Below are 13,321 nucleotides of genomic sequence, written 5' to 3'. Positions count from 1 at the left end.
TTCCAGAAGTTTCAACATTATGCAATTTTGAATTCTTTGTACCAGTGACATATAAAATAATTCCTCTATCCAAGTGTTAAGTACTAGAAAATCCTTATTCTTAACACATTCTGCTAATGACAATGTCATCTCCTGGGACAGTGGCCCTAGGACGGTTCCCTTAGGAGCTCTAATGCTGGTATTTCAGGGACCTACCTCTTTTTCAATGCAGCCAGCATAATGCTGACACATCTCAAATTAAGGCTGTAAACATTTGCTTGGTCACATTTGTTGCCTTGCACCTTGAGATCAGATAAGACAATCGGCTTTAGTAGGATGGAATGGGGGTTACACATATCCATTTACAGCAAATATTAGAAAAAGATCATGCCATTTCAGGGCTGGGAAGTCTCGCTGAAGTGATGCTATCCCAATCTTTTTACTTGTATTATTTTAGAGATGAAGGCTCATTTTCAGAAGCTGAGATACTTCCCAAGAAATGTTTCCCTAGTACTTGGAAATGAAGAGAAAATTTATCTTATTGAAATTATAAGATCAATACAAAAATTGACCTGTAAGTTGTATGAAGTCTATTGAAGAAGTCAAAATTCACCAAATAAATTTCTCATAATTTCTTGTGTTGGTGTAACTTCATGGAATAAAGGCACTGATCACTGGACTTCAAGTGCTATGATGATGATTTCTAGAATTAATTAGTCAGTTTCTTACTGTAATTTGTCTGCCTAGTTTGACCACAGGAAGAGAATACAATGACAATGTCAACTTAAGTATTCTAGTCCATGTCACAATACATTGAGTGCATTAAAATAGTAAGTGGCCATTCTATGGTTACCCAATGTCTTAGTAGAGGTAGCTTAACTACATTTGAGAGGCTGCATTTGGTCCTTAAAGTGGATAGCCAGAGTCTGGAAAATAAGACCACACTCATAAGAACCAGTATTTCCAAACATCCACCTTTAAGTGGATAACTTTCTACAGTTAGCTGGAGTTCTCCAGAATGGTGATGTCAACCCCAGTCTACAACAACAGTGGTAGAATAAGAACAGAGCTTTCTAGATCTAATAAAATTCTACCTTGTGCTGACAGCATCACAGGCAGTTCTCATGTGTTCTGGAGGCCAAGGGAAACAATTCTGTGATGTGTTACATGTGCTTCGGCTTCTTGATCATTTCATCTTTGATAAAATTTTGTTATCCTCACTATTAAATCAAGAGCTTAAAGTAACCTCAGAATGGGGAGAAGGATAAGAGCTCTTTCCACCAATCAGCAGAACAGTAATGAGTTTCTTATATAACAGTACTCAGGTTAACACTGCTTCCTATGCTCCTGCATGGTATGTTGAAATTAAAACACCTGCTCAGATTTCTTTCTCTGGTGCTTCTTGCTCCAGCTTACAATGTGTATCGCCGTGTTGTTAAAAGCCCTCTTTATATCACAAGTAATAAGAATTCAACACACACTTTACAGTTAAACATTCTGATATTTCTTTCCAGTGTTAACTATTTTTTCGGTTCACTGCTGTATGTTGTTATACAGCAACACTCTATTTTATGAGTAATCTTGGTTTTAATAATTCTGCAAAAATTATCTTTAGCTACTCTGAGGCAACTAGTATCACTGTATCTCTATTGTGGGTACAGCATCAATGTGAGTGGGGAAGAGCTACTTGTCACATATTATTATGTCACATGATTAAAAATCTGCGAAATCACAACCTCACTATTTTTATACAGTACAAAAAAAGTTCTGTCATTTAGCACCAGATGCAGTGGCATGCAACTGTAGTCCTAGCTACTCGGGAGAGTCACTTAAGCTCAGGAGTTCAAGTCCGGTCTGGGCAGCATACTGAGAACCCCTACTTCTAAAAAAATTAAAAACAAAAATGTTCCATCATTTAGCATGTACTTCACTCACTAAAAAGCAGTAGAAACCAGCTACTTAACTGGCAAAAGGGTCTGGTAAATTTATTATTTCCAAGATAGCTCTGAGTTGATTTACATTATTTACTTATTATAGGGATGGGGAGATTAAAAAAAAGTATCCTACCATATAGGCTTTTCTTCTAGACGGCTACTAGCTCTGTGAGGACAAGGACCACTTAGTTTGTTAATCAACAAAATCTGTAGTCTAGCAATTTCAATAAATATATTTTGAATACATAAATGAAGTATACGTAAAAATTAATGTATTTTAATTTATGAAACATTGAGTTAAGCAGTAATTTAATTTACAAAACAGTCAACTAGGAAGTTATTAAAAATTATCATCAGCCCATTAATGGGTTAAAGAATGTGGGGAAGATAAGGGAAAAAACTTTAAGATGAATTTGTTACCTAAAGAAACTCATGACATGGCAATAAAGGTAAGACAAACACAAAATTAATAAGAGAACAACGTGAGAACTTTGGAACTGAGCATTACTATAATAAGATACAGGGCAGAGCAGGACAAATTTCCATCGGGGACTGCCTATATTGTGTTCAGGGTTGATAAGTAAACACCTCTTTGCTACACAAGTTTTACTTTACACTCTTCAAGAATGAATGACCACAGCTCAAAACCAACACAGTGAAATTATAATATGATTCTAAATAGATAATACTGGAAACATCTTATTTATCAAATGACCCCTAATTTACACAATGCCACAAAATTACGGCAAGCCAATCTGAAATGACAACATCAGCATTCAATGAAATCAAAATATACATAGTTACACATTTTAAGTATTCTGCATAAATTAAATTAAGGCAAAAACATTATCTTCTTCAAAGACCCAGAAAATGGAAAAGGTCTTCAGACTACAACAACGAAGACTGGTAGAGTTATAAAGTTCTCCTGCCTTCAGGTAAGTGCTCAAACATAAATCATGTGCTACTTTTTTTTAAAGGGACATATGTCTATATCAAAAAAGAAAATAGCTGTGTAAATTCTAAGACTGCTAATGCTATACAGCTAAATAAAATACTTTTCTCTCCCACAGAAGGGTGATACTAATCCATTAAAACACTTACGATCTTCATGCTTGAGATGACTATTTTAGAAGGATTTATCAATTCATTTCTTCCTCTAAATTTTCCACTATAGTTTTCTGATTCTCAACAGTGCTAACCCACATTGAACCACAAATAGAGTAAGGAAATTAGAATGATAAAATGATCACAAAAAAAAGATCTCTTCAATTCCATGAATAACCTTCTAAGGTCTTAAAAACTGTCAAGAATTCTATTAATCTGCCATTTAGGAGACAATTCTAACTACATACTGATAGATCGCTAATGCTGAAACTAACCTTCTCTGCAGTCATAGGAATGACCCCCCTGATCTTTTCATAATACAAAGTTAAAACAAATCTGAATAAGACAACACTTTAAATGAGATGAAATGGAAGACATAAATTCAAATTACTTTTAAAATCTGACTGCTCATTAACTTTATATAACGTAATTATAAAATACATGTACACACACATTGGAGCATGGTGTGGTAGTTTTAAAATTTGTGTGATGGGGTTCACTGGAACTGCTTCAAAAGATCTAGACCAAATTTCATTTTTAATATACAAATACTTCAACATCATAGTAAAGAACATATCCATTTCAACATGCTACATACTAATTAAAAAATACAGGAGGCACCCTCTCCCATGTAAAAATGTACTTGTTCCTAGTGCACATGAGAACCACATTTTCCTAAATGCCACACTGATTTGGTGCATCTGCTTGTGGTCTGCCCCAGCCACAGCATAATCAATAATGCAGTATCAAGTAAACAACTAAAATTCTGCATGATGAAAAAAAACTGATGATGTGATTATTATATTGAGTTTTAGGCGCTTTTAATTTGAATTTTGTAAGTACAATGAAGGTTGAGAACATGTATCAGTCAAAGTTTCTATTTGCAAGCAACAGATGGAATTTATTTACAAGATACTGGATAGTTCTACATCTTCAGAAGTATTGGTGAATCAGGCTTGGAAGCCATAATGCCTAAAACCAGGCCACAGAACTGATCTAGTAGGGAAACCTCTGCCGCTGGTACTATGAACACCACCAGCACGAGGACTATAGCTGGAACAGCAAATAAGACTATGGTCTTAGTAAACATGTAGTCTATATCCCAAGGTGATAATTTTACTAAAAACTATTAGAAATATAGGACCTGGCATTACAGACAGAAGGAACAACGTAGAGCCATAAAAGGCATGGTACATTAGAGGACCAGAAAGTAGTTCAGCATGGCTGGAATCAGGAGGTACGGATTTCACTTTATAGACAGTGGAAGCTACTGAAGTTTTTCTTTTTTAAGAAGATGAATTTTTAATAAAATAGCTGGTGGCAGAATAGCAGTGGTCCAGGTGAAAAATAATAAAAATAAGGGAACAGGGTACAGGCAACAAATACAGGTTGGGCAGCTCTAATCTATAAATCTGAAACGTTCCAAAATCCATTTTTTTTGAGTCCCAACATGATGCTACAAGTGTAAAATTCCACACCTGACATTATTTGACAGGTCACAATCAAAATGCAATCAAAACTTTCTTTCATGCACAAAATTATTTAAAATATTGTAAAAAGAATTACCTTTAGATTGTGTGTATAAAGTATATATGAAACATACATAAATTTCATGTTTAGAGTTGGGTTCCATCCCCAAATCTCATTATATACCTGTAAATATTCCAAAATGTGAAATAATCTAAAACCCAAAACACTTCTGGTCCTAAACATTTTGGATAAGGTATACTCAACCTGCGTAACATTGTGGAACAAAAAACTGGTTTGATTTAGTGATGTTTGGGATGATTTTAAAGAAGTCAGCACTAAAGTGCAAACTGGCCAACTAGATGGAAGACGAAAATGATATCATTAAGAAAGAGAGTATATTAGTCTGTTCTTGCACTGCTATAAAGAACTACCTAAGACTGGGTAATTTATAAAGAAGAGAGGTTTAATTGGCTTATAGTGCTGCAGGCTGTACAGGCTGTGGAGGCCTCAAGAAACTTACAGTCATGGTGGAAGGCGAAGGGCAAGCAGGCACGTCTTATGTGGTGGGAGCAGAAGAAAGAGAGAGAAGGGGGAGGTGCTACACACTTTTAAACATTCTTGTGAGAACAAGTTTGTGAAACAATCTTGTGAGAACTCACTATCATGACAACAGCAAGGAGAAAATCCACTCTCATGATCCAATCACCTCCAGTAGGCCCTCCACAAACACTGGAGATCATAATTTGACATGGTATTTGAGCAGGGACACAAATCTAAACCATATCAGAGAGCAAAACTGGGGGAGGCAAAGGAGGTCTGGAAATGTTAAATTTGAAATACTTGCTCAGGTGGAAAGGTTCCACTAGAAATCCAGTTCTGGAGCTTGGTAGGTACAGGTATGGATTTGGGAACCAGCAAAAAACTGTTAGCAGCTTAAGATAAATGAAAAAATGCAGGGGACAGATAACAAATGAAATATCAACATTGAAGATAAAGAGGAGATGAAGAAAGAATAAAATAATCAGGAAAATGTCCTGGTTAACATCATTCAATACTACAGGGATATTAAGTAGTATACAAGTTGAAAAGAGGCTCCTGATGACAATTAGGAGCCCACTGGTAACCTTAAACACTGCCCTTTCAGTAAACTGAAATGAATTGTGATGTGGGTAAAAGGTAAACATAGGAAGCACCAAGTATAGCTAATTTTCTGAAAATTTAATTATGACAAAAAAAGAAGAGACATTGGGTGGTAGTTTGCAGAGAAAGATGGGGTCAAACGAAAGGGTTCTCCTGGAAATGGGGACTTGGGCACCTTTTGGGGCAGAGAGAGAAAGATTGAAGAAATGAGAGAAAAGATAAGTGAAACTAAAATATTCAAGGACTATACAGGTACACAAGGAAGAGTGAGAAAGGGTGGAATTATGCTTCTACAAGAGAATAAAATGTAGTATGGAGGTAGAAAAGAAGGAAAATGATGGAAAATGATTACCCAGGGTGTTAGAAGGAGAGTTCTGTTTTGGGCAGGAGTGGTCTTTCTATGGGAATGTGTGATAAGTGGAGAGCAGTAAAAGGTCAATAGGGTATAGAAGGTTAATCAGTAACTAAAAATAGGCTGTTCAATAGTTTAGGAATGAGATAAGGGTTTATACATTAAAACATTGAGGGTTATTGAAAGAAAAATTAAAACAGTTTCTTGGAAACTGTTTTATTATTTATTTTAGAGAAAATCCTATAAAAGAGAATGCCATTTAAGATGGCTTGTGATTTTTAAAAATTAACTTTAATCTCAAATATTTAAAAAACTTGTAAGAATAAAACATTTCAAAGAACACTGTATATCCCTTTAGACCAAGACTCATGTATTGTTAGCTTTTATATTTGCTTTAACATCTGTGTGCATTCAAGCTCTAATCGTGTGTGTGCATGTACACAATTTTTTTTTCCTGATCCTTTTGAGGGTAGGAAGTTACATGGCTCTTTACTTCTAGATACTTAAGTGTATATTTCTTAAGAATAGGGATATTTTCTTTCATAATCACAGCCGTCAACTTTAGTAAATTTAACATTGAAAATATTAAGTAATCTACTCTCTATATTCCAATATCATCAATTGACTCAAAAATAGTCTTCATAACATCCCCCCACTCCCATCCAGTACAAGATTCACTCTCAGGTTAGGTACTGCAATTAGTTGCCACATTGGAAAGAAGATATTAAATCAAATAACTTGATAACATTCAATTCAGGGGTTTGTCAAATCTCTTTCCTTCATGCAGTGCTTTGATAAAACCTGACAAACCCTGAATTGAATTAGTTATCAATGAAGGAAAGGGACAAAAAATGGATGGATCTGAGTTTGGGAGTTACTGAAGAGATAAAGATTACCAGATTATGTAGGGTAAGACAGTGAGTTCAGTTTTCAAAAGGATAAACTTGAGAGGACTATGGACCATAGTCCATAGGCAAAACCAAAGATGTCAAAAGGCAAAACCAAAAGGGGGGAAAAATCCTGGAGTTTGAGAAAGAGGTCAAGGCCAAAGGTAATACATTATTATATCTACAAAAATATTCATGGAGCTGATATTACACAAAAATATGTAGGATAAGAACACCAAGAACAGAATTTCAAGTAACCCTGATGTTTACAGGAGTTGAATGAAAGGGATCAAGCAAAAGAAAGAAGGAATGGTCATGAGAAACAATAAAACCAGAGGGAATACACTGCATTTTTATTTTTTTAAAAAAGGTAAAGACAGCTCCAAGATATGAGAGCACAAATCAAATACACAGATTGGAACTGAAAATAATTATAGCATTTGGCAACAGGAGTTTTCAATCATGGCTTCATTGAAATCATCTCCCAGAATAACAGAGGCAGGTTTGCCTAAGTCTATCTTTTGTTGTTTTCTATTAACCTAATAAATGGCAGTTTAACCACAAACTTGATTCCTTGTCCTTGTCCTGGGACCTAGTACTATGCCAGTCCCCATAAAGGAAAAGTAAAGAGATCCATATATTAACAGATTAGGGAATGGAATGAAGATGACCCTTTGTTATCTTTAATTCTTGATTCTAATACAGGACCATTATTTTGTTCCAATGACAAAATCTCCACTTTTACTTCCACTGCTGAAAGTAGATGCTATCATGCTCTGTGCCTAGCGAGTTGTTTCACAGCCTAGAAACTTGCCCCTGAGCAAAGAGAACTAAAATAGGATGGGGCTGATTACATGTGCACACTTAACTGTATTGCTTACATGCTTTTTTTGTTTATCCTGTCTCCACTTGGATAATACACTGAACAAGGGCAGAATTTTTGTCATCTGTCTTACTGCTATCACCTGCCTTGTCCACCTGGACACTAAATATTACTTACTGACTGAAAGAAAGCAAATTACAGAACAGAGAGCTGAAGGCTTCTGATGATATCATCTCAGCCACTATGAGTAGTTTCTGAGCAATCACAGAAAATCATAAAAATACCAAAAGGCTGTTCCAGTCTAGGATTGCTAAGAAAATTTACATCTAAAGAAAAACTGAAACTCTATCTGATGCCTGTGACTAAAATCCCAGGAAAACTGTAAGTCACTAATTATAAGGAACATCAATTTGGTACTTTTTTGAAATCCCAACAAAAAACCAAGTAAGACAATCTCTCAAAATCCAGTAATGTCAATTTTGCAAAATTCAATTTTCAAAATGTACTTCTTTGAATAGTACAGTAGATATTACTTTTCATCAAAATGGGGAAAAAACTGACAGGCTAAATATGCAGCAAAATCATTTTCCAAAGGAAAATGCTCTGAAGAGCTTGTAATGCCTTAGAGATTTAAAAGATTTAAGTTGTAGGGTAAAATAATGAATTTGTATGGGTAAACTAATAAAAAGTTTTAACAATCCACTGTAAAAAGTTTATTTGCAATTCTAACTTCTTAGTAGATTAGTAACAATTAGCACATTAATATACTACACAGGTACACCAAAAATTATGTTTAAAAATAGTTTATTTTTAAAATCTAATTACAGTATCAACACATGCTCATGACAAATTTGGAAAACATAGAAAAATAGGATAAAGAGCATAAAAATCACCAACAATTCCAGCACCCAAAATATAACCATTGTTAGCATTTTGTTGTAAACTTCCTTATTCTTTTGCTTTCTATGCACATGTATAAATATAAATGATTTAAACAAACCTCAAAGTTTTCCACATAAAGAGTTCTGTATCCTGTTTTCTAAATCTGATATTATATAATGTGCAATTTCCTACGGCACTAGACATCCTTCAAAATCATGATTTTTAATGGCTGTGTTACAGTCTACCCCAGAGACATCTTATTTATTCTGAACATTCTTGCTCAAAAATCACTGACATTTTTTCTAATTATTTTTCTTGTGAACAATTCCGAGAGATGAGATTATTAAATCAAAGTGTATAAACATTTTTAGGCTCCTGATTTACACTGCTTAACTGCTTTCCAGAAAGACAGTACCATTTTAAGTTACCTGTGCCATATATAAAATATCTCACTAAAGAATATTCTTTTGTAAATAATTTTTCCCTCACTGAAAAACTGAAATAATGTATAAGTAATTAAAATTAAAATCCATTTAAAATGATAGGTACCTAAATATCTGAGCAAGATTTGACAAAAGATGACTGCCTTAGAGATCCAAGCAAGCAAATTTAGTTATGGAAGCAGCAATACTAGTCATATGGAAAGGATCAAGAAAATATTGTAACATTGTAACTAGTATTATTTTTATCCAAACAGGAAAACAGTTAGAACAGTACTCTTCATACTCTTATTCAAGGAAATTGTGCTTAAATACTCTATTCAAGGAACATTGTAAACAGAAATTCCAGGATGTCAGGAAAAGAAATCCAAGAAACAGTAAAATGTAACACATTCAGGTCTTAAAAAAAAAAGGCAAAATAAAGGTGCAAATTCGGTTAACTAGAAGATAAGAGACATCTTTACATGGTACAGTACCTGATTAGAACTGGCTTTTTCAAGTCTGTCAATCATAATTTCAAATTGCAAAGGCTTAATTTCCATCTTTCTGTTAAGTCTATTTAATAAAGTCTCATCTTCTGAATCCATATCATAATCTGGTTGCTCGTTGTCTAGATTAAAAGCTAGAAAAGAAAGAAAAATTCTTTAAACTCAGGAGAAATTATGAAATTATACAGTGTTCATCATATTTGACTACAGACTGCTTCTAAATTATAGTACACTGACTAAAGGGGAGCTGAGGAGCAGGTATCTAAAATTAATTTCAGAGACTTACTGCATAGTGGAAGAAAAAACAAAATTTTGCTTTATATATGATTTAAAATTTAAACAGTAAAAATGCTAGGAAATATCTTATTTTGAAAATATATAACAATATAAAATAGCAACTATAAAAAAGATGACATGTACATGTTGACATGGTAGTCTGGTAGCATAATGAGCAACTCTGCCAAAATTAAGAATTGAGAAACAAGCTCAAGAACAAAGAGTATAATAGAAACGACGTTTCAAATTACTGAGGATAAAACAGATATCTAACGGGGAAAAAAAGGTGTTGGCATAACAGACTAGTTATCTTTAAAAAATTAAGCTGAATTCCTACCCTACTTCTAACACCAGTAAGTGACATATTCAACAAAATTTTATGGTAAAAAGTAAAACACATAAAAATACTAGAAGAAAATACAGGGTAGGAATGTAGTATGGGTAGCAACTCAGAAGCCGTAACACTGATTAAAAATAGACTGATTTGATATATAAAATTTTAAAATTTCTACTTAGAAAACTTAAATCAGAAGACAAAGAACAAAAAGAAAAAAATGTACTATATAAACAAAAGGCTGATTTTCTTAAAGATTTCCTGCAAATTAGAAAAAAACTAGTAACTCAGCAAATACTGGCAAATGATGTGAATTGGTATTTTAGTGGAGAATAAATATCAATGACTTTTTTTTTTTTTTTTTTTTTTTGAGGCAAGGTCTCATCCTGTCTATTGCCCAGGCTATAGTGCAATGGCACGATCTTGCTCACTGCAATCTCTGTCTCCTGGGCTCAAGCAATTATCCCACCTCAGTCTCCCGCGCAAAGTTGGGACTACAGGTGTACACAACCACACCCAGCTAATTTTGCATTTTTGGTAGGGATGGGGTTTCCCCATGTTGCCCAGGCTTGTCTGGAACTCCTGGGCTCAAGTGATCTGTCTGCCTCAGCCTTCCAAAGTGCTGGGATTATAGGCATAAGCCACCACATCCAGCTAAGAATAAATGTCAATGACTTTTAAACATAAAAAAAGTTTAACTTCAGTGATAGATAAATATACAATAATAAGACAATAGGTTTCACTCAGCAGACAAAGATCTAAAACTTGATAATATGCTACTGTAGAAAGAACAGCGGAAAAAAGCCCTCTCAAACCATGTGTGTAGGCAAGTATAAACTGGTATTAGTTTCATTAGAAATATATCCTATTGAACTTGGTAATTCTATTTCTAGGATTCATCTTACATATAAATGAACACAGAAACAAAAGATATATACACAGGGTATTAGTTATGACATTGCAAGAAGTAAAAAATACAAAACAAACAATGTGTGTAGGATTAGATAAATGATAGTTTACACATACATGGACTATACAGACTGAAGCTCTGAGAAAGACACTGACCCATGTATACTGACATAGAATGAAACTGATCTTCATGAATATTAAATGAAAAAAGCTAAGGGGTGGAATAGTATATATAGTGCACTAATATATGTGTTTTAAAAAGGACAAGGATGGATATATATACACGTGTTTGTAAATGCACGGGATATTTTTGAAAGAATACTTAAAACTAGTAATCTCTATTTCTGCACAAGGGGACTACAAAAGGAGGGGTTCAAGGATGGTGAAAGAATTCTCTTTGTTCCCATTTGTATTGTTTGACATTTTAAGCATGTACATGTATAAGTTATTAAACCATAAAGGGTAAAAAAACTAAAGTGCCACAAATTACGTGTTGAAATTACATGACAAGATTTAAAGTAAGGCAGTAAAAGAGATATCAATAACCAACAGATTGAGTATACAAATGCTGTCTGTGCAGCGATGTGTAAATGAGTATCCTACATTCATACCACGTGAAATGTCCTGGCATTCTTAGATTCAGCATTACATTCTTAAAGGTACTAACGAAGGAATAGGAACAGATGTATATAATTATATAATCTTAGTAAAATCAGCCTCCTACTGCAGACCGTACTGATGGAGTTAAAATATCTAAAGGCATTTGCTTTATAATCGGTCAATGACTACATCTCAAAAATCTAGACTTCAGTTCATCACTCAAGAAATTTTTACCACTAGATAACAATAATAAAAACAAAAATAAATGTTAGCTAACACTTATAAACTTATATAGCACTTACTATGGGCAAGGTAGTACTCAAAGTGCTTTAAACATACTAAATTAACTGTCACAACCATCCTATGTGGTAGGCAGTATTTTATCTCCCAATGAATCTCACATTCTAAAATTTGTAAGTGTTATTGTATTTAAGTATGTGATATAATCTAAAGTTAAATCAGAGGAGTTAAAGCTATTGGTGAACTAACGACAAATACTATTTTGTAAGTATGATTCATTTAAAATATTATTGAGAATAAAATGCATTTTTCTCTTATCTTTTATGTAAAACCTTGTCTTTATTACATGATAATCAATAATTCAAAAGCATGCTTTTAAAAAGTCAATTTGATCTGCATCAAAGTCAATGACAGAATGACACCGAGCTCATAAACTACATAGATTACTAAAAATTACTCTTCCTTTCACAAAGGATGTTGTATTTGCAAATGCACATAATGACAGTCCAATGATCTGCCTTAATCCACATACTAACAACAAACAGTCAATAAAATCAGGTAGTCAATACAGCTAGGAGACATTTTAGAGAAAGATTTAGGAAAGTGTGGAGCAGAGTTAACACAATATACTGAATCTATAAGTTAAACAGAAGTTTTCAAAAGTTCAAGGGCAAGGCTATATATACAAATTTTGCATGACCATCTTTTATACACCTACCTAATCTTATTCACCTCTTGTTCCTCCACCTCCTATCTGCTCTATCTTCTTATTCTATTCTTACAAAAGCCAGCACCCCAGCTTGTGAGGCAGGGGAAGGAACAAGAAAAGCTGGGAAATAGTTTAGAAAAATTAATAGTGAGAATTGATAGGAGATCTGACAATGTGTTAAATCAGAACCAGGGCAAAGACTTGCACTAGCACTCTAAGTATTCTATACTACCATTTCTCTTTCACTCAAAACCCATGTAAGAATCATTCTAGATTTTGGAGATTTTTGTTGCTTTTAAACCACCAGGTACAGGTGCTTGCCTGTACCTCTCCTTACCTCAGGTTATATTATCTCCTCTACCAGAGAGGGGTATAAATTCTTTAAAAGCAGTGATTACTTTAGTCATACCTGTATACTCCCTACATGGCACTTAGAGAAACAAAAAAAAGAAAAAAAGGACATACTAAAAGCTACCGAATAGCATTTCTAAAATGTATAAATATAAAAAGAAATTATTTTAAACTACCAGCAGAATATTTTTTAAGTTGATTGATACCTCACTTTTTGATACCCAGATAGCTTTCTCCTGCTACAAATACCACTTTTACAAATAGTGGGTTAGTTCCATAGGTCAGTCCACCAAACAAAACAGATAAAACAATAATACCTCCCACCTTAACATAAAGAAGAGTGGGGGCAGACAGGACACTTGACATCTTCTTGATGTACTAGAGTAACAGAATTAAGATATTG

At 33.9% G+C, this 13,321-nt stretch overlaps 1 protein-coding gene across 3 annotated transcripts in view; it reads right to left on the bottom strand.

Moving 5' to 3' along the window:
- EPC2 (enhancer of polycomb homolog 2) overlaps positions 1 to 13,321 on the bottom strand; it is a 143,846-nt gene that overhangs the window by 35,601 nt on the left and 94,924 nt on the right. For all 3 annotated transcript variants that reach the window (XM_003907462.4, XM_009182201.2, XM_009182202.2), the window contains exon 3: positions 9,488 to 9,633. In XM_003907462.4, coding sequence (XP_003907511.1) covers positions 9,488 to 9,633 — 146 coding nt within the window. The remainder of the gene's footprint in view (positions 1 to 9,487; positions 9,634 to 13,321) is intronic.

The sequence above is a fragment of the Papio anubis genome, chromosome 10, assembly GCF_008728515.1.
Source record: "Papio anubis isolate 15944 chromosome 10, Panubis1.0, whole genome shotgun sequence".
In the NCBI taxonomy this organism is placed as follows: domain Eukaryota; kingdom Metazoa; phylum Chordata; class Mammalia; order Primates; family Cercopithecidae; genus Papio; species Papio anubis.
This window is presented reverse-complemented; position numbering and strand designations above follow the sequence as displayed.